The sequence below is a fragment of the Schistocerca americana genome, chromosome 2 (assembly GCF_021461395.2).
Source record: "Schistocerca americana isolate TAMUIC-IGC-003095 chromosome 2, iqSchAmer2.1, whole genome shotgun sequence".
NCBI classification, from domain to species: domain Eukaryota; kingdom Metazoa; phylum Arthropoda; class Insecta; order Orthoptera; family Acrididae; genus Schistocerca; species Schistocerca americana.
The window spans coordinates 770,476,057-770,502,293 of record NC_060120.1 but is presented as its reverse complement, the minus strand read 5'-3'; the positions used below and the strand labels follow the sequence as shown (position 1 = coordinate 770,502,293).

Genomic DNA, 26,237 nt, shown 5'->3' with positions numbered 1-26,237 from the left:
TGTCGCTGTCAGTCTTTCCCTTTCTGGATATACCTTTTCTCTTTGTACTGTATACATTCCATCGTCCACACCAATGGCACGAGCTGATCTCTTTCATCTTCTTGGTCAGCTTCCACCCCCCTATTTGCTGGTTGGGGACTTCAATGCCCATCACCCGCTTTGGGGATCTCCACATCCTTGTCCACGTGGCTCACTATTGCTAGACGTCTTCCACCAAGCGGATCTAGTTTGCCTCAACACTGGGGTCCCTACATTTTTGTCTGCCTCCACGACAAAATTATCTCCTTTGGACCTTTCGGTCGGTACTGTTCCGCTAGCTCGGCGTTTTGAATGGTTCGCCCCTTGATGATACACACTCGAGTGACCACTTTCCATGTGTCCTTAGACTGCAGCCTCAACTGCCATATATGCGCCCGCGACGCTGGAAGTTTGCCCAAGCTGATTGGACACTTTTTTCATCTCTAGCGACATCCGATGACCGACACTTTCCCAGCGTCAACGATGAGGGCACACATATTACCGACGTTACAGCTGTGGAACGTTCAATACCACGCACCTCCGAATTGCCCCGGCGCCCCCCCAGTTCCTTGGTGGAATGAGGCGTGCCGTGACGCAATACGTGAGCGGCGATGTGCTCTTCGCGTTTTCCACAACCATCCTACTTTGGCCAACTGTATCCGCTATAAGCAGTTCCGTGCGCGATGCCGTCGCGTCATCTGCGATAGCAAGAAGGCAAGCTGGAAATTCTTTATTAGCTCATTTAACACCTTCACTCCCTCCTCGGATGTTTGGAGTCGGCTTCGACGGTTATCAGGCGCGCCTAGTTTCTCCCCGGTCTCTGGGCTCACTGTCGCGCATGATACATTTGTGGACCCCGTCGCAATTTCTAACTCATTGAGTCAACACTTTGCTGAGATTTCGAGCTCTTCAAATTACCCGCCAGCATTTCTCCCCGAAGAAACGTGCAGCGGAAGTGCGACCTCTTGCTTTCTCCTCTCAAAATCGCGAAAGCTACAATACTGTTTTCTCCATGCGGGAACTCCAACATGCACTCTCTTCTTCTCGCTCCTCCGCCCCAGGACCGGATGGTATCCACGTCCAAATGTTGCTGCATTTATCAACCCATAGTCTGCGTTACCTCCTTCGCCTTTATTATCGAATTTGGACCGACAGTACTTTACCCAGACGATGGCGGGAAGCTATCGTCGTTCCTGTTCCGAAACCTGGAAAGGATAAACATCTCCCCTCTAGCTATCGCCCCATTTCTCTCACGAGTAGTGTATGTAAGGTTTTGGAGCGTATGGTGAATTGCCGTTTCGCTTGGTGGCTGGAGTCCCGCAGTCTTTTTAACACCTGCCCAATGCGGATTCCGAAAGCATCGTTCTGCAGTTGACCATCTTGTTGCTCTCTCCACTTATATCATGAACAATTTTCTTCGGAAACGCCAAACAGTAGCAATATTTTTTGATCTGGAGAGAGCATACGATACCTGCTGGAGGACAGGCATCCTCCGCACACTGTTCTCTTGGGGCTTTCGAGGTTGGCTGCCCCTGTTTCTTCGCGAATTTATGGCAGAGCGCACATTTAGAGTGCGGGTGAACACTACTCTCTCCTGTACTTTCTCCCAAGAAAACGGGGTACCCCAGGGCTCCGTGCTGAGTGTTGTACTGTTTGCCATTGCCATAAATCCAATTATGGATTGTCTCCTTCGTGATGTCTCGGGCTCCCTCTTTGTGGACGATTTTGCAATCTACTACAGCTTTCAGTGGACCAGCCTTTTTGAACGATGTCTTCAAGGATGTCTCGATCGCCTCCACTCTTGGAGCATCGAAACCGGCTTCCGTTTTTCTCCCAGTAAGACCATTTGTGTTAATTTTTGGCGACGTAAGGAGTTTCTTCCACCCTCCTTACATCTAGGACCTGTCAACCTTCCGTTTTCGGACGTCGCTAAATTCTTGGGTCTTATGTTTGACAGAAAACTATGCTGGTCCTCCCACGTTTCCTATCTTTCGGCTCGCTGTCTGCGACCCCTCAACACCCTCCGTGTCCTGAATGGTACCTCCTGGGGAGCGGACCGAGTGGTCCTTCTCCGCCTCTATCGCGCCTTTGTGCACTCGAAATTGGACTATGGAAGCATAGTCTACTCCTCTGCTCGGCCGTCTATTCTTCGGCGTCTCGACTCTATCCACCACCGTGGATTACGTTTAGTGTCTGGAGCTTTTTACACCAGCCCTGTGGAAAGCCTTCATGCTGAGACTGCTGAACCTCCGCTGTCCAATCGGCGAGCAGTCCTTCTGAGTCGTTATGCTAGCCATCTGTCTTCCATGCCTGCTAATCCAGCCCCTGACATTTTTTTCGACACCTCCTTTAATGTAGGGTATGCAGGCCGCCCCTCCTCCCTACTACCACCGGGAGTCCGCTTCCGTCAACTGCTCCATTCTCTTTCCTTCCGCTTTCCTAAAACCTTCTTGACAACTTGGGGTACAGCACCGCCTTGGCTCCGTCCCCGGATCTGCCTGCTCCGTGACCTTTGTCAGTTTCCCAAGGATGGTACCCCTTCACTTGTTTATCGTCGGGCTTTTCTGATCTATGTGCACAAATGAAGGAAGCCACATTTATTTACACTGTTGGCTCAAAAATATTGTTTGGTGTAGGGAGTGCCTATATTGTTGGCGACACCCCAAATCAATTTCGGCTTCCCGACCAGTGTTCGATTTATACTGCGGAGCTTTACACTGTTCTCCAGGCCGTCCACCACATCCGCCGCCATCAGCGGATACAGTATGTTATCTGTTCAGATTCTCTCAGATCTCTCCTCAGTATCCAAGCTCTTTACCCTGTCCACCCTCTGGACTGTCTGCGCTTGCTCCACCTGGGGGGCGTCTCGGTGGCGTTCCTCTGGCTCCTGGGACACGTTGGTATCTGTGGAAATGAGGCGGCCGATATAGCGGCCAAGGCTGCAGTCTCTCTCCTTCAGCCAGCTATTCAATCAATTCCCTTCGCCGATATACGGAGCATTTTATGTCGTCGTGTTGTTCTTTTATGGCACGCACATTGGTCGACACTTCCCCATAATAAATTGCGGGGCATGAAAGTTCTTCCTTGTGTTTGGACCTCTTCATCCCGAACGCGTTGTCGGGAGGAGGTAATTTTAACTAGACTCCAGATAGGGCACTGTCTTTTTAGCCATCGACATCTTTTAAGCGACGATGCTTCCCCACTCTGTCCCCACTGCTCTCAGCTGTGGACGGTAAGACACCTTTTAATTGAGTGCCCCTATTTTACTCCGTTACGCGCCCGTCTACAGCTGTCGCCTGATATACCGTCAATTTTAGCAGATGACACGCGCTCGGCCGATCGCGTTCTCGAGTTTATTAGTGCCAGTGAAATTACGTCAGTCATTTGAAGCTTTTTTTTGGGGACAACCAACCCCTTTCTGTAGTGGATTTTTAAGCCTTCCTTCTGCTTTTAGTTTCTCCAATTTTTTGAGTTTCGTTCCCATTGCTGCTGGTTTCCATTTTCGGTTTTTTACTGTTTCCTAAGTCACGGACCATAGCAGTTTTGCGTCTCTCTCTCTCTCTCTCTCTCTCTCTCTCTCTCTCTCTCTCTCTCTCTCTCTCAATGAAAGCCATCAAATCAGTGCTGAAGTCTGTTTCTTCCCATATTGTTATTGTTAGCATTGGTAACCATTGCTCTATCTGCCACCTGGCGAGGCACCCAACGGGAGACTAGCAACTCCACACAGGAGTATCTTCTGCCTAGCATCTCTACTCAGTGCCGCCTCCTTGTGTATCCCACAATGCTCCATTGTTCTGTTGTTGTGGTTATTCCAAGAACATCATGGTCTCCCACCTTTACAGCTGCCAGGTAGTTTCCATTCAGAAATTTTCTTTGACCATCGATGATGTGGCATTTTGGACAGGTGTCATAGCACTTGAGACATTCTCTTTCAGTTCTGTGTATCAGTGTTGCATACGCCTTCATTTGAGCTTTCACTTTTCATTTAGTTTTCTTTTTGATTCTTGATATTTTTGCACCTCTCTGTAAATAATCCATTTCCACAGCTATTATTCTAAATAATCCATTTCCACAGCTATTATTCTGCTTTTCAGGTCAGCATTTAAAATCCATCGTTCTGACCCGCAGTGTAGAACAGATTCAACCATTAGCCTACTCGCACTTTTCTTATTGTTGTTAGAGATGTTCATGTCCCGCAAAACAGAATTCATACACTCTAATACGTTTCTGCTATGTTGTATTCTGAATTTTATTTCTGTAGTATCTAGTCCATTTTTGTCATTAATTACCCCTAGATGTTTAAATTCTTCTGTTTCATAACTGTTCCCTCATTGATGTGGACATCAAATTTAGTGTCACTGTCCTCTACAAGGTATTCAATTTTTATCATATTCATTTGCAGTCCCAATTTATCATATTCTGGATGTAAACGCCCTATCATGAAATCAAAATCGAATTCATTTTGTGCTAGCAAAACTTAAAGAAAACAGATGTACATTGTTAATAGTAATTCCCATTCCTCCACAACTTCCTCATAGGGAAGGGAGGTCTCTTTAGGCGTAGGGAAGCCAACCCTCCTAGGGGAGTAAATCCTGGTTCTCCAAGTTGGTGTTTGGTCAGTGGGCCAGCACCCCATTATCCGTAAAAAGTCTCCAAGGCTTGAGAATCTAAAGTGAAGCCTCGGAACGTAGATGGAAAAACATTATGACACCTATTGGCAAGGAAACAGACACTGAGAGTACATGGAAAGTTCAGAGCATGACAAATAGATAGACTGAAATAGAGAATGAACTGTATCGAGTGAATATGGACATAACTGTTTTGTCCAAAACTAAAAAAGGGACAAGGAAATTAAAAATTTGAATATTTTATTAACTTTCGGTCCAGAGTTGATATACATAAATGGGAAGAAGCTGGGGTTTCCATTCTAATTAACAAAACTCCGAGCACTTACAACCAGGACTACACTTTTTTGTTTAAAAGAATTGTCACTGCCACCATTAAATTTTATGGAACTGAAACAGTTATAATAGGATATGAAACTTCCTGACAGATTAAAACTGTGTGGCGGACCAAGACTCAAACTTGGGACCTTTGCCTTTTGCGGGCAAGTGCTCTACCACCTGAGCTACCCAAGCACGACTCACGCCCCGTCGTCACAGCTTTACTGCTGCCAGTACCTCGTCTCCTACCTTCCAAACTTTACAGAAGCTCTCCTGTGAAACTTGCACAACTAGCACTCCTGAAAGAAATGATATTGCGGAGACATGGCTTAGCCACAGCCTGGGCGATGTTTCCAGAATGGAAAGCTTCTGTAAAGTTTGGAAGGTAGAAGAGGAGGTACTGGCAGAAGTAAAGCTGTGAGGACAGGGCGTGAGTCGTGCTTGGGTAGCTCAGATGGTATAGCACTTGCCCACAGAAGGCAAAGGTCCCGAGTTCGAGTCTTGGTCCGGCACACAGTTTTAATCTGCCAGGAAGTTTCATATCAGCACACAATCCGCTGCAGAGTGAAAATCTCATTCTGGTTATAATAGGAGTATATGCACTGAATGATGATACGTCACAGCAAACCAAAGATCATTTCTACCAGAAATTACGCCACCTACTCAACCAAGTTAAAAGCCACCAAGCAGTAATAACAGCAGGAGATTTTAATGCAAAAGTGGGCTCACAGGTAAATGCAGTGGTAGGAAGATCAAAGAAAGTGCTGTTAGTAGTTCTAGAGAAAATCTCTGAGAATTCTGTAAGCAGTATAATTTTGAGAATTTTGAACACACATTTTTCATATAAATATAATCACAGCTATATGCAAGAAAGACCCTCATTACAGCAGAAATCGTTAATTGATGACAACATTATTAAGCAAGGATCCAAAGTGGTAGTTCAAGACTATAGAGCCATGTGGGAAACCAATTGTGGATCTGATCGCTATTCAGTTTTTCCTCCCATATTAAGAACTGTTAACACAGCAAAGTGATGGTTATAATCATAAAATTACTTTGGAAAGTATGTATTTTAAAGTGCAATAAATATTTTCTGTAGCAAATGATCGAGCAAAGTCTTTGTTGGAAGACTGGGGTCTTAATTTGGAGCCATCAACAGTAGAACTCACAGCAAGAGTCGTCAAGAATGAAGAAATAATTTTTGGTGGTAACAGGACGGTTCCTGGCACCCCACAGGCTGAATGGAGCGGTGCATTGTCTCGAAATATGGTCATATCAGCAGTAAGTGTGATTATATTTGTTCCTGAAATATCATTACAATTAAATTGTTGCAGATGATAGAACAGATATACAGGGTGCATCAAAAAAATGTATACACACTTTGAAGCGTCATAGAAAATTTATTTCCTGTTCTACAGTGTTAAATTTCTGGAAATGGAAAGCTTAAAGTCCAGTTGGAAAAATAAATGTACTTTCCAAATGTGATTAATGTTCAAACTGATGGCCTTCAGCATCAATATATTTCTGAGTACGAGTCCCCACTGATTCCGTACATCATACCAAAGTGTCCAATGAGATTTCTGCGCACACTGCCTGAATCTCATTCCAAAGTGTGTCCAGGTTACGTGGTTTACGTTTGTACACCTTATCTTTTACTGTGCCCCATAAGAAGAAATCCAGCGGTGTGAGGTCTGGAGAGCGTGCAGGAAACTAGATTGGTCCCCTGTGTCCTGTCCACTGGCCTGGCACATTGTAATCCAAGTATGCTCGTACGTCCCTATGATAGTGCGGCGGGGCACCATATTGTAGGAAATAAAACTCATCATTACCGTATAATGCACGAATGGCAGGGAATATGGAGTCAGCAAGTATTTTTCGGTATGTTCCTCCAGTAACAGTACCTTCAAAGCGGAAGGGCCCAATGAGTGCCCTTGCAGAGAAACCACACCACACATTTACACCAGGAAAATTCACAGCCTTTTCAACTGTGATGTGAGGATTATCTTCAGCCCAGTACACACAATTGTGCCTATTGACAGTTCCATTGAGTTTGAATTGGGCTTCATCCGACCAAATTATGCTGCCCATAAATCTCGGTTCACGTCTCACAATCTCCCGAACCCATTCACAAAATTCTAATCTTCGATCTGGATCGTCGTCACTTAGCTGTTGCACCAGCCTTGGAATGTACACACGAAACTTTCCTTTCTTCAGAAGGCGTAGCACACTACTAGCACTTACATCACTCTCACATGCCACTTGCCTCGAAGATTTTTGAGGCGAACGCTGAAACAGTTCCAAGACCGCAGTTGTGGAATCATCACTTGTAACTGTACAAGGTCGCCCTGATCGACCTTTATGCACATCACATACTGTTCCACGAATTTCGAATTTTTCTCGTAGACGTGTAATTGTTAACCTTGAAGGTGGTTCTGTACCATACTCACTTCTCCACTGTCTTCAAACCACAGCTACATTCTCAAACTTCCAGTACCACTTAATTATCTGCTTCCGCGCTTCAAAGCTCAAACACACGTCCGCCATGTTGCAGTTACTTCCTTGCCAATACTGCCACCTGTTGAAGTAACGTAACATTACTTTCTCACAGATATTTAACGTTGTAGAACGGGAAATAAATTGTCTATGACAGTTCAAAGTGTGTATACATTTTTTTGATGCACACTGTATAAAAATTAAATTTGAGTAAGCCATTATTTTGTGTGTCACTTATCTGGTAAGTATATGTATAAGCATGTCTCATTATAGATAAAATGTATTTTATTGGGATTTGTTGCTTTAACTTTTAGTTGGAAGTGGGAAAAGTGCGTATCAAACTTCATGGACGAAACAATGAGAATGTATAAGGTCTCTCACATAAAAGTGGTATGCCTCATGCCCGAGATTGAAGTAATAGTGAACTAACTAAAAAAGAATATATGATAGTAATATTAAAAAGAAGTGTACTTACCCGTATATGAGAGGTACTAGAAGCAGTAGCTACAGGCATCCAGACTTGCTGACTTTTTCAGATGACACTACCAGTAACATTGTGTAATTCTACAGGCATGATGTTGTTAAATTCTCTAGTAATGTTCCATTTAAGATCATCCATTATGCAAGGATTGTCAGCGTACACTTTGCTTTTTTGTGTGCCCTTCACAGTACATTAAATCTGTGGATTTTTGGGAGACCAGAGGTCTCTACCGACAAGTCTGCTTTCAGGTAACACATTGGTAATGTGGCCCATACTTTGTGAGTGTTCAGTTAGTGTATAAATTACCTTATTGGTGGTCTTCAGCAGTCTGTGAACATGCAGCTCATTAATGAACTGTTCTTATGTCTGTCGAAGGTTTCTACTTAAGTCAAAACCAGAACTCACAAATTTTGATTTGTATGAAGCTTTCATTGTGCCTTTGATTACAAGCATGGTCTGAAGTTAATCAGGTAGGTACATTTCATCTTGAACAAAACTGCAAGTCCCCAAAGCGGAAAACAAGAATGTATACATTAGTATTTATATTATAGTTTGTATTCCATGACTTCATCTTTCACGCAGAAGATTCTTTGCTACCAGTGATCACGCCGCCTGCCACAATGCCATTCACCACTTTATTGTTTCTGGGATGGCACAAAGCTCATGCAGAACATCTTAGGCAAAAATAACAAAACATACAAACAAGACCTGTGACTCACCAAATCTTCCCACAAAACAATTAAACTTTTAACCTCTGTACAACTTTTTCCAGATAAATTAATGAAGACGTCTTCTGCTAATGGAGCTTCTTCACTTATCTTCAAAACTGGCACAAGATCGCCCCTGTAATAAACAAAATGACTCATTTTCAAAAACACCAGCCAGAAAACATCTGAGAAATCTTATACCCTGATAACTTTCATTGGATGTATGAGTAGTTGCTCCATCTTGTTGGACTACTGCATGCTGCTTCTCTGCATCTGTTAATTGTGCATAGAAAGAGTCAGAAGTAACCCTTAGTAACTGATGTTAACAGCCAGTTACAATTATGAATGCTTTCTTTTTCTGATCCTCAAATTTCAACTGTTGCACCACACTCACGTGATAGACTTCTAGCTATGTTTATTTTAGTACACAATATACGAGATACACCAGCCTCTTGCGATAACCTCCTTTACAGACTTGTGGGGATTTCTCATAATGCCACGCGAATTCTGTCTATAGTTCCAAGGGTCCTCACTTTCTGTCACATATTCCTCTACACATTCTGAACAGATCCTTACAGACCTCAATTTCTTGTACAGAACTTGAATAGTGCTGGTTGTGGGGAGTTTCATACCAGGATACTTCACTTGGAACATCTCTTTACAGCTTTTAATGGAGCCTGTCTTTTTGTAACACTCTACAATATCAATTCACTGTTCTAAGCAAACTGCCCACTTCTGTAACAACCTAACACTATGAGCTTCTCACAATACCTGAGGCAGGAACACACAATTGCCCTCAACTTTCTAATAAAATGCAGTGCAGCCAACTTTCAAGACAGTGTTGCTACTTCACAAGCAGTTCTGGTGTGTGAGGCATACTGGCTTAGTGGGATACCCTATAGATAGACAGTTAGCATAACTTGTAAGAGAGAAAGCATTCTTTGCTTCTGATGAGATCGTTGTTCTAGTCTGGGTGCCAACTTTTTATTTAAAGTGGTTTTTTTTTTTTTTTTAGACAAGTGGAAGAAACACCTAGTGATTTGATGTGAACAGTTTTAATATTTTAAGACCAATCCACATTGTTTGGACAGAGAGCTAACTGGCAGTTTGGATTTTGGTGTATGAGCCCAACATCAGAAAACAAAGTGCTGTGTTGCATCCGCTTTCGCTAAGCTATCAAATGAACACTTAATCAGCCGTCAACGTTCAAAACTTCTTGTACCTTAACTACATCTCCATCATATTGGGATGACATCAGATACACAATACAGTGTCTTAGACATATTCCCAGCAGTTATTGAGCTTTTTATGACACTTTCAAACATTTCTGGATATTGTTTCCTTCTTGTAAGCTGCACAGGTTGTACTTCAATTGTTCAGTTTGTCATGAAATTAGGTGGCACTCTACTGCTCAATGGTTAGTAGCGTTATACCCACTTTCACTTCACAACAAAGTTAAGATGCAAGCAATTTTCCTCACTGAACCACCACCTTTATTCTGACCTCCACCTCCATCTCTTGCCTTTGGTTGGAAAAAAATCAGTCTCAAGAAGGTTTTTAATATGCTTCCCAGCCTGAATACATTCTTTCTTGCACAAATATTTCTTCAAGTTTTGAAGATAGGCTTTCAAGACAGCTTCAAAACATAAGTTGACTGGTTATATAAAAGTACTATAGTCTGCATCTAGCATAGTGTGTTGGTATATTAATTTGGTGCTGAATGCATCATATTTTCAATATTCATATGTGTATTACTGCTTCTGAAGTCGCGTGCGCATGTGTGCGTGTGTGTGTGTGTGTGTGTGTGTGTGTGTGTGTGTGTTTTGGGGGAGGAGTCAGTAGTGAAGATAATTTTTTTCTTCAGAATTTTTTTCTTCAGGTGGAGGGTGTTTCAGTTCTGTTCTGGCAGAAGATCTTTATTCAGATCATCATCCCTAAAAATTAGCAGCTGAACTGTTATAAACTGTTCCAACACTTAGAATTAGAACACAGGTTGCATCTACTGAAAATTCTACGACAAGTGAGTGGAAACGAAAGCACTGTAGTAAAGAAATTGTGATGCTTGTTGATGTTGACGAAATTGCTCCATAAACAACGAGTATTTAGTGTCTACAAACTGTATGTTATGTGAAAGTGCACTTCAGTTTTCTCAGTGTAATTGATCTGGAAAAAAGTGTTTTACAAAACACAGCCTACGTCTGTGTAAATGGGCAGATCGTTAGTCAGCCTGAGGATTACTGTTTCTGAAAAGTGCTAGAAGTGTTTATGGCTAAATTTAAGGAGCATTATACGAAGTGTTGCTGACATCCATACTAAGTGTATAGTCCTACAGATGGATTTGTGTACCTGGGATCTCTCTCCAAACCCCTGGATCGATTTCAATCAAATGTGGTACACAAACAGCAAAATTCTAATAACCTCCAAGCTCCAGTAGGAGCGAAAATAAGGGTTAAAACTCCCATGATTTCTATTTCTGGCAAATTGTTGAAATTTTCACCATATATTCTGAGGTTGATTGGTGGGAACTTTGAAACCTTTCTTCTATGTCATTACCGTTTCTGAGATCCAGAGGATCAAAGTTACCGTACTTATGCACGTAAAATGTACACATAATATCTGGTCTGAGGTGTAAATGTAGTTTTTTCTTCACTTAGTGAACGCATGACAAGGGCTCTAGAATCGTTGCAAGGGTTCTGAGATCAACAAACTATTTTTAGTCAGCGTTTCTTTCACCAGTTAATCTGACTTATTGTCCCAGTGTAATGGGCATCTCATGCCTATACAAATATGCCCAAAACAGTACTGCAGTGACAAAACTTGGGCTAAAAGGGGTCTTAACATGACTGAAAAGAACTTAAAGTGACTGTCAAAAATTATGTGCAACTGGAAAGACCGCATAGTCAATGAAATGTTTCCATAACAACATTTTTACTCTTTTAAGATTTGAATCATATGTTAGGCATTTTCTATTAATTGCGATCTGTAAGCAAAATATTCAGAAAAATTTGTAAGGCAAATGATTTTGTGTTAATCTTATATTACACCATAATCTTATATTATACTTAAATTACACTTTGTCCCTGCATCTCCCCTCCTCCATGGGTGGGTTTGTCCATTGTCTATTTTCAAGAAAGGCCGTGTTGGCCAAGAGCTCATTTTGTGGCAGTCTTTTTGTTGTGCCCATCTGCGACTCAACATCTCCACTATAGGGTGAGTTGCAACTAATATTGTTAGGTATATGAGATGACGCATTTTTGACTGAAATTAGAAATGTGTGGGTATAGGGGAAAAAATAAGGTGTGCACCCCCTCCCCCTTGCTCCTCAGAAATTTTAAACTGTCGTGATGATGATGATGATGATGATGATGACAGTGGAAAAGAAAGACACAAGGAGGCAGTTGGCAAAGAGATTCAGAATATTCTGTATTAAAAGAACATGAATATTATTTGATGGAAGGCAGAATTAGGACTGAGGCAGCTTGTTCCCCACTTTCCTGTCAGCTGTTTAAAGAAAGACATATTTTCGTTTTATGTGCTCCGACTGAAGTATTTTTCTGTCGATTTGATAAAACTTTGCTCTTCCAAAATGTAACTAAAGAAATTTAACATGAAATGTGACTTCAGTTAAACTGGACAAACAACACAATCTCAGACATGCTAAGTACTGCAACTCGCTTCTTGCAATCGGCAATCAATAGGACGAAACATTTTAAAACTTGCACGGGCTCTATTCATCATTTAACCCTAATGTAAACAAACACATGCTCGGTGATTTGTCAGTGTTCCGAGGACACAGCCAATGGATTTTGCTACCCTGTTGGATATAAGTCCAGCTTATGTATTATGTATACTCTTGTTACGTTACTACGAATGAAATGAGAGACTGAAAACTGTAAAATTTTGAAAGCCTTAAAGTTCTTGGTAATCACTATGTTGTTTAAGCAAAGTTTCTTGTACTTTAAAGTTTTAGTGGTCTCAGATGCCACTCTGTAGATGTCAGTAGAAATCAATGCAAGTTGTCTGTGCTAATTCAAGCTTCGACCTCAGTGAAGTGAAGTGCGAGGTGCAGAGAAAGAAGGAAGGGGAACTTTGTTGCTACATTGAGGAAGGATGTAGTAGGGGGAATGTTAGCTGTGTGCTAAACAATGATACCACTTTATGCATATGTGTGTGCTGATAATCAGGAGCCGAGGCATAAATTACACATGGAAGTAACAAAGGTATTTGAAAGACTGTCATTGAGTTTTTCATGTTAAAGCACACTTGTTACACTACTACTTTTTCAGTTGATTCACACATGACTTTGTCATGCTACTATTGTACTACATATGTTACATCACTTAAGTTGGTAGGAATCGTAAACATAAGACAGTCAATACAAAGTGTACTGACATGTACCGGTAACAGGTAGGGAGCCAGAACTCAACATAGCATTAATTCAAACACATTGTGCCACTTATAATTTGACAAATATCTTTATAATAGCAAATTTTTATTTTTTAGATTGACTTGATGAGTTGGGTTCTTTTGAGAACAACTCGAGATTCTCGATTTGGAAATGATTTTATGGAGACGATGCAGAAAGTGGGTCCACAGATGGGCATTCAGGTAGCACAGCCTTCTGTGGTGGAACTTCGTGATGATAGAACGGAATCATATGTCCGTGCTCTTCGTGAGAGCATAAGACCTAATGTACAGATAGTTGTTGTTATTTGTCCAACAGCAAGAGATGATCGGTACTCTGCAATAAAAAGGATATGTTGCAGTGAAATGCCTGTAGCTTCACAGGTATGTGACAATATATTAATTCTTATCTACTATCTAAACTTATTGGTTGAGTTAAACAAAATACATTTTTTTATTTTTCCAGGTAATAAATTCCAGAACATTATCAAAGAGAGATAAGTTGAGGAATATAGTGCAGAAGATAGCACTTCAAATCAATTGTAAATTAGGCGGCACACTGTGGGCTGTCAAAGTGCCCTTGGTGAGTATCTTTGTTTGTCAATGCATTGAATTACTGTCTTTTAGTGTATATTAATAATGGTCAGATGAGCACTGATTGCAATAAATACCAATTTAGTTGATACATTTGTTGAGATTATTTATGGTTGTTGCTACTGTCATAAATATTACTTCATAATTAAAGTCATTTTGATGTTCTTTGTACTTGAAAACTTGAAATATCTAGCAGAGGGAAAGTCGCAAGTCCCTTTTTTTCAGAATTGCATGTCTAGCATTGCACGGAGAGGGTTAAAGTAATGGTTTTGTGCTCATCACCTCTTTGTATTGCTTATTTGCAACACGAGTGAATATAAACAAAACTTGTGGAAATACTCAGGCTGGAATAATGACAATGTTATGAAAAAGATAGATTGCTGCTCACCAGGATGTGACCACTGCCTCTGGCTGTCAAGGCCAGACTGCAAGGAACTGTGCATGATGGAAGAAACGATCTTGGTGGTTGGGAGCAAGGAGCAGGCTGGGGTGGGGAGGAAGAGGGAGAGCAATGTACAGCTGGGGGACAGTGTACAGGGACAAGGTGGAGGTAGGGTGTGGTTACAGCAGCTAGGTGCAGTCAGGAGGTTAGGCAGAGGGTGGGGCAAGGGGGTAAGGAATAGAACTAAAATAAAGGGGGGAGGGGGGTACACTCGTAGAATAGAAGATTGCAGAGTCGGAACAGGGAAGGGATAGGTCGGTGAAGGACAATGACTAACGAAGGTTGAGGCCATGAGGGTTATGGGAATGTAGGATAAATTGCAAAGAGAGCTCCCACCTGCACAATTGAGAAAAGCAAAGCTGTTGCTGGTAGCTAGGATCCAGATAGCACAGGCTGTGAAGCACTCATTAAAATGAAGAACTTCGTGATGGGCAGCATGCTTAACAATTGGGTGGTCCAGTTGTTTCTTGGCCACAGTTTGTTGGTGGCCATTCTTGCAATCAGGCAGTTTGTTGGTTGTCACGGCCACATAGAATGCAACATAGTGGTTGCAGCTTAGCTTGTAAACAAGCTTGGCTTGTAAATCACATCACTGGTTTCACAGGTAGCCCTGCCTTCGATGGGATAGGTGATGCTTGTGATCCCAAACTGCATAACTAGTGGTGGGAGAATGTGTGGGACAGATCATGCATTGAGGTCTATTACAGGGATACAATTCATGAGGCAAGGAGCAGGGTGGCAAGGGATGGACAAGAATATTGTGTAGGTTTGGTAGGCAGCAGAATACCACCGTGGGAGGGTTGGGGAGGATACTGGGTTGGACAGCCCTCATTTCAGGGCACGGTCTGTAAAGGCCTCATTGAGACCACTGGTATATTCGAGATGGTCTGTATATCACTGGTGAAGCAACATCCATGGGTGGTTTGGCTGTATGGAAGTGACTTGTTGGTGTGGAAAGGGTGGAAGCTGTCGAAGTGGAGGTATTGCTGGTGGTTGGTAGGTTTGATATTAATGGAGATAATGATGTCGTGATCTTTGAGGTGGAGGTCAACATTAATGAAGGTGGCTTGTTGGGTTAAGGAGGACCAGATGAGGCGAATGGGACAGGAGGTCCTGGAAGAATGTGGATATAAAGTCCTCACCTCTCAATTCATATCCCAAAAATTTCATCAGTTAATCTGAACCAGGTGAGAAGTTTGGGATTCTATGTGTTTAGGAAGATTTCCTCCAAACCCCCCTTTGATAAGTTAGCATAGAATAGTACCGTGCAGGTGACCATTGCCAAACTCCAGATTTTTTTTTGTAGGTCACACCTTAGAAGAAACTTAATTGTGGTTGAGAGCATAGTGATGGTGACCAGGAAAGAAGTACTCGGAGAGAGAGACAGAGACAGAGAGAGAGGTAGGTTCTGGGATGGGCCTTAGGATTTGAGGAGAGACTGGAGATCTTGCTGTATTTCTGGAATGGGGTCACTTTGTCAGAGTTTGTAGATGGAGGAATCTGACAGCTGCTGGAGTCCTTCCGCCAGGTAACCCTTGTGGTTCGAAACAACAGTGCTGGAGCCTTTGTCAGCAGGTAATATAATAAGATCAGGATGAGATTTTAGGTGGTGGATTTCGCTTCTTTCTTCAGATATTGGTTAAGGAGAGAAGGTCTTTAACAAGTCCAGCATGATAGAGTTTGGGAGTGGGGCAAAAGGTGAGGACTTCAGAAAGGCTAAGGCTTTTGGAGGAAAGATTTGACTGTGTTTCAGGTTTGTTTAGGCTCTGGATTCTTTACGGTGAGGTTCTGGATTTTGTGTTGTGGTGGGAGGAAAGTTTCAAGGGTGGATTTAAGTTAGTAGGTATGCAAGGGAGGGTTTGTCTGCTATGAGGGGATGTGGGGAGGTTTGGAAGCTGTCATAGAGGTGGTGGATAGTGGTGGTCAAGGGCGGGAGGAGGATGTGGACAGATTGGAGAGTTTTTTTGAAGTGGTGTGTTTCCACATAGGTTTGTTCATTTTTTTGCCTTTCCGTATTGGCCTACTCCCTCATGTTTCATCTTGTGTCCCCATGCGTCATCCATTCCATCCTTTTTGTGATTTTTCCAATGTATGTTGGTGTATTTTTGTGAATTTTTTCACGTGTATTTCTACGTTATTTAAGTATTTTCACGCATATTTCTACGTTATTTAAGTATTTTCACGCGTTTTTATCCTCCACCATGTATCCTTCCGCCTCCCGTCCGCACCAATACTGAAAAGTTTTCTTACCCCTAGCCAGAAACCAGTCCCACATACTGTTCCTGCATTGTTACTTGGGTCATCTGATCCCGGTCTTATTATCCTACCTGCTGACAAAGGCCTCACCAATGTTGTTTTGAACTGCAAGGATTACCTGGCAGAATGACTCCCCCGTGTGTCAGATTCGTCGACCAACAAACTCTGCCATGCTGACCCCATTTACCACACACCTACCTCCTATATGCTTCTGTAAGTCCATAAACACAAACACCCAGGACTTCCCATTGTAGTTAGTTAACACGCTCACCACTGAGAGAATCTGCTCTCATAGACCAATACCTTCAGCATGCTTGCCATCATATATGAAAGATAACAAATTCCTGTTCCTTTATGACATGCTGCCCTGCTCACCACTATTGATGCCATCTACCTCCACACAACTGTCTCTAATGCTCATGACCTTGCCGCTATTGAGCAGTACCTTTTGCACTGCCTGAGGTATTACAAACCTACAATCTCCTTCCCAGTCACCAACACCAACTATGTCTTCAACCACAATTATTTCTCCTTTGAAGGAATCACCTATATAAGGTATGGCAGTGGGCACCAGTGTGGCACTATCCTTTGCCAACTGACCTTTTCATGGCCATATAGAGGAATCCCAAACCCATCTCGAAATGTACCAAAGATCCTACTGAGGCCTTTACAGACAGTAATTACCCTCCAGTCTTGTACAGAAACAGATCTCCCATGCCTTCTCTCCAGTCACCCACCACCTCCCAAAGTCCCACAGAGGAGCATTCTGCTTGTGACTGTGTCACACAGGACTGGAGCAATTGAATCATACTGTCCACCAGGGTCTTGACTCTTTCTCGTTGTGACCCGAAATGAGGAATGTCCTATCCACTATCCTTCCCACCACTCCCATAGTCGGTATTCTGCCACCCACTGAACCTACACACTATCCTTTTCCATCCCTACACAACGCTTGCTTCCGAAGCCCTTGCCTCTTGGCTCGTATCTCTGTAATAGATCTAGATGCATGACCTATCCCACACATCCTCCCACCACCACGTATCCAATTTGGTCACAAGCATCATATATCCTATCGAAGGGAGGGCTACCTTTGAAAACCAGTTATGTGATCTGAAAGGTAAGCTGTGTTCTGTGCATCCATGACAACCAACAAGCTGTTTGCATGAATGGCCAGTGACAAACTGTGGCCAAGGAAAAGCTGGCACACCCAGTTGCTGAGCATGCTGACCATTGCAGCGGTCTTTATTTTAATAACTACTTCACAGTTGTGTCCCCTGGATCCTCGCTATCAACAAGTACTTTTCTGAATTGCACAGTTGGGAATTCTCCCTGCAAATTATCCCATGTTCCTGTAACCCTCCTGGCCTCAGCCTTCATTAGATATTATCCTTCACCCATCTATCCTTTACTTTTTCTGACTCCACAGACTTTTGTTTTACAAGTGTGCCCACTGTCTTTTTAATTCTCTGATTTACCCCATCCCGCCCTCTGTCTGACCTCCTAAAAGTACCTAGTTGCCGAAGCCACACCCTCCATCCGTCTCGTCCCTGTATGCTCCCACAAATACGATTTTACTGTCCCCCACTCATACCCTGCTCTCCCTAGCCGCCACAGCTGCCTCCTTACCCCCACCACCCAGATTGCTTCTCCCATACTGCACAGTTGCTCACAGCCTGGCGTTGGCTGCGAGAGGCAGTGGTCACGTGTGTGAGCTATGTTTGCGTGAATTTCTGTGTGTGTGTGTGTGTGTGTGTGTGTGTGTGTGTGTGTGTGTGTTTTTGGTGTCTATTTCAGAAGAAGGCCTTCTTGTGTGTTTAGTAGTCTGTCTGTTGTGCCTGTCTATGACTCAACATATCAGCTATATGGTGAGTAGCAGTCTATTATTTTCATAATACTGTCATTAAACGAAACTTTCAAAATAAAATATATAATTTCTTGCTACTTGTAAAGTTGAAGGTGTTTAGTGAATAACAAGAAGCAAACTTGCACAATATGTAATTAATCTATGAAGTAAATAAATAAATAAAAAAAAAGAGGAGCTTATTTTTCATGATAAGCTTTGTGCAGTGACTCATTGCTGGTCTTCTTTCTCCCCCAGTTTTTTTATAGCTTGTAAGGAAAATATCAACATAATAAATCTTTCTATCTTCCTGTAATTCATGCTGTGATGGCATTTTCAACCTTTTACCGCTTTATTCATTGATAGTTGATGCAATCCAGAATGTGATTTCAGAAGTTTTCCTATCATGTTTGATGAAAGTGACACTTTTAGGTGTCCTTTCTGTGTACGGTATTTTGATATGTTAGTCTTCTTTTATGTTATTTGTTGGTCACTGGTCACACAAATATCAAGATTGGTTTTGACTTCGTAGTGAATCATCATCATATGATCTGAATATGTTACATATATCTAAAAACAAAGATGATGTGACTTACCAAACTAAAGCGCTGACAGGTCGATAGACACACAAACATACACACAAAATTCAAGCTTTCGCAACAAACTGTTGCCTCATCAGGAAAGAGGGAAGGAGAGGGAAAGACGAAAGGATGTGGGTTTTAAGGGAGAGGGTAAGGAGTCATTCCAATCCCGGGAGCGGAAAGACTTACCTTAGGGGGAAAAAAGGACGGGTATATACACACACACACACACACACACACACACACACACACACACACACACACACACACACATATATATATCCATCCACACATATACAGACACAAGCAGACATATTTAAAAACAAAGAGTTTGGGCAGAGATGTCAGTCGAGGCGGAAGTGCAGAGGCAAAGATGTTGTTGAAAGACAGGTGAGGTATGAGTGGCGGCAACTTGAAATTAGCAGAGATTGAGGCCTGGTGGGTAACGGGAAGAGAGGATATATTGAAGAGGAAGTTCCCATCTCCGAAGTTCGGATAGGTTGGTGTTGGTGGGAAGTATCCAGATAACCCGGATGGTGTAACACTGTGCCAAGATGTGCTGGCCGTGCACCAAGGCATGTTTAGCCACAGGGAGATCCTCATTACCAACAAACACTGTCTGCCTGTGTCCATTCATGCGAATGGACAGTTTGTTGCTTGTCATTCCCACATAGAATGCATCACAGTGTAGGCAGGTCAGTTGGTAAATCACGTGGGTGCTTTCACACATGGCTCTCCATTATGACAGCTGCCACCCATTCCACATCAAACGGTCCCTTCCCTACAGCCTAGGTCTTCGTGGCAAACGAATCTGCTCCAGTCCGGAATCCCTGAACCATTACACCAACAACCTGACAACAGCTTTCACATCCCGTAACTACCCTCCCGACCTGGTACAGAAGCAAATAACCAGAGCCACTTCCTCATCCCCTCAAACCCAGAACCTCCCACAGAAGAACCACAAAAGTGCCCCACTTGTGACAGGATACTTTCCGGGACTGGACCAGACTCTGAATGTGGCTCTCCAGCAGGGATACGACTTCCTCAAATCCTGCCCTGAAATGAGATCCATCCTTCATGAAATCCTCCCCACTCCACCAAGAGTGTAATTCCGCCGTCCACCTAACCTACGTAACATGTTAGTTCATCCCTATGAAATCCCCAAACCACCTTCCCTACCCTCTGGCTCCTATCCTTGTAACTGCCCCCGGTGTAAAATCTGTCCCATGCACCCTCCCACCACCACCTACTCCAGTCCTGTAACCTGGAAGGTGTACACAATCAAAGGCAGAGCCACGCGTGAAAGCATCCACGTGATTTACCAACTGACCTGCCTACACTGTGAAGCTTTCTATGTGGGAATGACCAGCAACAAACTGCCCATTCACATGAATGGACACAGGCAGACAGTGTTTGTTGGTAATGAGGATCTCCCTGTGGCTAAACATGCCTTGGTGTACGGCCAGCACATCTTGGCACAGTGTTACACCATCCGGGTTATCTGGATACTTCCCACCAACACCAACCTATCCGAACTCCGTAGATGGGAACTTCCTCTTCAATATATCCTCTCTTCCCGTTACCCACCAGGCCTCAATCTCTGCTAATTTCAAGTTGCCGCCACTCATACCTCACCTGTCTTTCAACAACATCTTTGCCTCTGCACTTCCGCCTCGACTGACATCTCTGCCCAGACTCTTTGTTTTTAAATATGTCTGCTTGTGTCTGTATATGTGTGTGTGTGTGCGAGTGTATACCCGTCTTTTTTTCCCCCTAAGGTAAGTCTTTCCGCTCCCAGCATTGGAATGACTCCTTACCCTCTCCCTTAAAACCCACATACTTTCGTCTTTCCCTCTCCTTCCCTCTTTCCTGATGAGGCAACAGTTTGTTGCGAAAGCTTGAATTTTGTGTGTATGTTTGTGTGTCTATCGACCTGTCAGCGCTTTAGTTTGGTAAGTCACATCATCTTTGTTTTTAGATATATTTTTCCCACGTGGAATGTTTCCCTCTATTATATGAATATGTTACGTAGTTAGAAGTCAAATGAACAAACCAGGAGAGGTACCATTCTCAGCTTGTTCTGTTGATGAGTTACTATGTATCTCATTCAGGCCATCCCCCCTTCCCCATTTTTCTTTATGGTTGCCTCCGTCCCCTTTCCTAATTCATCAAAACTTAGTCAGATGATCCAAAAACGTTGCATAGTTAGTAGTAAACTGGACAGGCCAGGAGGGGCACAGTTTCTGGCTTGTTCTGTTGGTTTACTTTCTTTTCAGTACTTCTTCATTTGATCAGTGTGTTGTTGTTTCTGAACTTTTGACTACTGATCTCAAATTTTTCTTTTTTTGGTTCACTCTGGAGATGAGAACCTAAAATCTGTAAAAATGTATCTCTGAACAGAATTTCATTTTCTTCACCTGTTTCAGATTACTAGTGATTCCTTGGGGCAACCAGAGGGACTTCTTTTATGGTTGACATATTCAAAAATTCTGTTGCATATCCTATTTTTATTCATTTGAACCAGATGGTTATAAAACATCATTCTACATTTTCCCACCATTACATCTATTCATTCAATTTTTTTGTACAGATCTTCATTACTCTTATTCGTATATTCTTCGTGTTTTATTGGCCCCATTATTTTGCTTAGGACTTTCCTCTTTCTTTTCCTTGTTTTGTATTTCTGGTCTCACTCAAATGCAGGCATTCGGCTGAGTATAAACATTTTATTACCATAACATAGTGTTGTAACTTTGCTACAAAGGAGATGGATCTTATTGTGCGCAACTTTGCTGAGGAGGAGATGGATCTTATTGTGCACATCCTTAGTTACCGGTAACTGAAAGGCCATTTCCATCTTCCTTGTTCTGAGTTTATTAGCCCCATGTCTCACAGCCGTTCTTCTGTATTACCTCACCAAGATATTTACTTTTATTGACTATTTTAATTTTTCTGTAATGTAAAATAGGCAACAGAGCATCTCCTTGTGTAACGCTTGTTTGTACATCAAAAGTTTCAGACATATTAGCTAAAACTTTAGCTTCATATTATGTATTCATTAGTAGTTATCAAATTATATTTCTTGTTTTATATCTACACCAAATTCTTCCCATATTTGAATTGTTGATGTTCTGTCAACAGAGTGGTATGCCTCTGTACTGTCAACAGAGTGGTATGCCTTTGTAAAGTCCAGTAACACAGTGACAAAGGGCATGTATCTTGTTATTCTGTTTTGTATTATGAGCTTAAGATGCAGGATGTGTTCCACAAATGACCTTCCCTCCTGAAATCCACCTCAATACTCTTCAATCTTGTCATCTGTGTGCACCTGTAACCTATTATGCAGTGTTTTAGAAAGGATCTTGTATGAACAGGGAACATTGATATTCCTCTGTAGTTGATGGCATCAGTTTAATCTCCTTTCTTACGTAAAACCTGAATTTACGCTTCCAACCCTCTGGAATTTCTTATGATTAGCCACATAGTCTGCTTTACTTGTTTTAATGTTTGCAATAGATTTCCTTCAGCTAGTTTCCACAACTCTGTGACAACTCTATCTTCGCCAGCTGCTTTGTTGTTATTCACATCTTGAATGATTCCTTCTTACCTGGTGACTTCACTTCAGAAATTTAGATGTAAACACACTTTTGGGTTATCACAGTTTAATAGTTTCTCAAAATATTTAGCTAATAATTCAGTCCTCTTTGTTGAACGCTGGCTTTCCATTTTCTTTTCAATAACTAAGTTTTGGTTGGTTATACTTAGAGAAGTTGTATTGAAACACTTTGTAGAATTCTTGAGTCTTGTTTTTTCTGAATATCCTTTTCAAGTTCAACTGATTTGGTCTTCTATCATATATACACTTAATGTTTCATGTCGCTTTTGCTGTTTGTCATCGAACTACCTTAAATTTTAAAAATATGTGTTCTTTGTTGTGCAAACGCCACTCTTGGCATTCCTGCTTCCATTTTGTCAAGGCATCCACCATGGTTTGACCACCTATATTTCTTAGTTCCTCTTGTTGAACATGTTCCCACAGCAATCTTCATCATCCTGTCCTCTGTCTTTTTCAGTGTTTGGGGTATATTGTCTCCGAGTTTTGAAAGGAGCCTTTCATGTATTACTATGGTGTGTGAATCAAGTCTAGCTATAGTGTAATCTATTCCATTATTCGTCCCTTTCTTAACCTTCACATTCATGATCGTTTAGATTTTTCTTGAACATTTCAACATTTACATCTACATCAGTACACAGCAAGCCACCTGATGGTAAGTCTTTGAGGGTACTTCCGGTACCTCCATTTGATCACCCACTTTTCCTTTCCATTTGCAAATGGCATTTGTGAAGAATGATTGTCGGTAAATCTCCATATTAGCTTTAATTTCTCAAATTTCCTCATTGCCATTTTGCTAGATGTATGTGGGAGGATGTAATATTTTGTTAAACGCTTCCCAGAACAGCTATCAGAATTTCAGTAGTAAACCTCTCTGTAATGAACAGTGCTTTTCTTTTAGAGTCAGTATCTGCAGTCCATTGAGTGTCTCTGTAATGCTCACATGCTGACTAAATGTTCCTGTGATGAAACACACTACACTTTGTGTGATCTTATCTCTGTCTTCTGGTAATGCAACGTGCTAAGGATCCCACACTGATAAGCAATACCCAAGAATTGTGAATAATAGTTTCGTAAGCTGCCACTTGTGTGGATAAATTATTAGTTTTATGTTGTCACTCTGTTGAAAGTTACTCCTGATGATGGTAGGTCCTAGGTATATTACAATAATTACTTTTTATAGCAATTTGTTTGCCCCTAGTACAGTTGTACAGTATTGGTTTCTTCTCCTGTGTATGTGCAGTAGGTTATATTTTATTTACATTCAGGGACAATTGACGGTCAGTGTACCATTCATGTATCGTCTGCAGGTCCTCCTGCAAATTGCTGCAGTCTTTTGATGCAACCTTCTTATGTACAACAGCGTCATCCGCAAATACCTCGTGGAGCTTCCAACATTATCCACTAGATTATTCATATATGTTTTTAATGAAAACAGTCTCATTTGCCAATCTGCTTTTATTAATAAGTATTACGCATTTCACCCTTGTAAGGCATCACCAAATTATCTGGAAACGGAACAAAAATAATGCCACAATATAGTAAAATGAATGAGGCATCGTTCTAAGCCGTGCAGCCATGCATACAAGGGACAGAAATATATGCATAAACTACAGTAAAAATGTTGTAGGATACCTTCATCTCTCATTTGCCAGTGAAGGGCAGACACTAATTTGCAGGCTCATCAGAATGATATCCAGCATGCTAATGTAGAGGAATGACAAGCAGAAGGTAACACAGCTGCTGTAATCTTTTCTTGCAACAGTATAGTGTTGAGCAAGATGAGTCAGATGATAAAGAAAAGGAACAAGATAAGAACAACAACCACTTTCCAGCATATGATGTATTCAAAAACTGCCCTTAAATATTTTGAACAACAGCCAACCACCACAGCTATGGACATAATGTTGGCGAAGAAATAGCATGGTGCAGCCGCTAAGTCAAAGATTAAGAAATTAATACAAGAAAACATTTCACTCTTCTTGAAATCATTGTGTCTACCTTCTTTTGTTTGCCCTTCCTTTAATTAGAAATGTAATTTTTCTTACTTAATTATAATTTATTACAATGTGCGGAGCTCTGTAAATGAGAACTGCATTCCCCTCTGGTAATCTGATCACCATAGCAATCTGACCACCACCTGGTCCCAAAAGTTATGGTTAGTTGAGGTTCTTCTGTACTTAAGTTCTGCAATAAATTCAGCTAGTTGCAGCAGTTACATTGCTTACAAATCAATAGAGCAGGTCATAACTACTGTAAAACCCCATTTTTATGTTACTGCATTTTTCCCCCAGCAGAAGTCCTATTCTATCAATAAAACACTTTCCTGTAATTACCGTATTTACTCGAATCTAAGGCGCACTTTCTTTCCGGTTTTTGTAATCCAAAAAATCGCCTGCAGCTTAGAATCGAGTGCAAAGTAAGCGAAAGTTCTGAAAAATGTTGGTAGGTGCCGCCACAATTAACGTCTGCCGTCGAATATATGTAGCGCTACACAGGCATGCTTTGCAGGCACAAAGATAAATACTGGCACCATAACCTCTGCGTCAGTAAATAAATTTAAAAAAAAAAAAAAAAAAAGTGGAAGACGAGCTGTTTTCTCCGCCCCGAGTTTCGACCACTGCATTTTCATACATTATCCAATGAAGTAAATACAAATTCCGTATTGTTGATCTTCGAATGTAGCAGCCTTTCAATGTACTACGAAAATCCGACTGGCAAGACTGTTTGGGATATTTGTCTGTCAATATGGCTAAATCTACGTTCTGAATTTTTTCCTACCTGTGACAAGAGATGGTTGCTAATAGGAACTTTTATGAATTGTGAATCACATGCAGTATTCTCTTCACCATAAGAATAATACGAATGTAAAGATTTTGCCATGTATTCTTTCATGTTTGCTGCTATCTCACTTAAATCCTGTCTGCCTAATAAACTACGAAACTAAGAGTGAGACAACAGCAAACGTGGAAGGATATACATATCATGTCATGTTTATATTTCTATTATTCTTGTGCCGAATAGTGATACAGTCAGAAATGAAGCACGGCAACTGACTAGATTTGTAAATCTAAGATGACTCTAATTTCTGTGCAGGATGTAATGTACTAAAGAAGCGTCTGCAAAGATTTTCAAACTGAAAAAAATGTTTGATAAACTCTCGTTTAGAACATCTTCTATCATACGCAGTCTATTATTTGGTTCTTGTTTATCATTATCAAAGAAAGCAGCAGTGTAAGTGACAACAAATAGCAGTCTCTTGCCATTGTTTCGCTAATGAGATGATTCGTCTCTTTTCTTTTAATTGTAAGCGGCAGTAGCGCACACAAAACCAAGTCATGCCGTGAGTGGCGACAGGCCGTAAACACTCATTATCAGAATGCGACAAACAATGCATGACACAGTACAATAATGCATTTTCAGATTAGAGTGACGTAAAAACCTATACCAAAGAGAACGGCACTTATCAGATCAAAGAAAAATAAGCAATCACTTCAAACCAGACGAAGCATGTGAAAAAGGAAGGGTAGCTGTATAAATGCGGACGGAGCGCCTGACGCATAGCAATGCCTACCTGGTAAAGCTTAACTGCTAAGCTTACGACTCGAACCAAACTACTGTAACTGTATCGCCATTCATTTGACCTAAATTGTGTCTCATATTACAATGGACCAACTTTTTTTCGATTTGGAGGTGCGGTCTAAAACTTTTCTCTCCCCTTGAATTTCGAGTCTCAAATTTCAGGTGCAGCTTAGATTCGAGTGTGGCTTAGATTCGAATAAATACGGTAATGATTCTGTCTTACAACATTTCCCGCATTTTAAGTTTTCTTTGACATTATCACGACTTTTAACATTGGTTCTCA

The 26,237-nt window shown here is 41.7% G+C and overlaps 1 protein-coding gene across 1 annotated transcript in view; it reads left to right on the top strand.

Moving 5' to 3' along the window:
• The window catches only part of LOC124595138 (piwi-like protein Ago3), a 198,525-nt gene that overhangs the window by 118,363 nt on the left and 53,925 nt on the right, over positions 1–26,237 (top strand). The window contains exons 11-13 of the mRNA XM_047133737.1: positions 6,061–6,242; positions 13,146–13,430; positions 13,513–13,629. Of these exons, the coding sequence (XP_046989693.1) occupies positions 6,061–6,242; positions 13,146–13,430; positions 13,513–13,629 (584 nt within the window). The remainder of the gene's footprint in view (positions 1–6,060; positions 6,243–13,145; positions 13,431–13,512; positions 13,630–26,237) is intronic.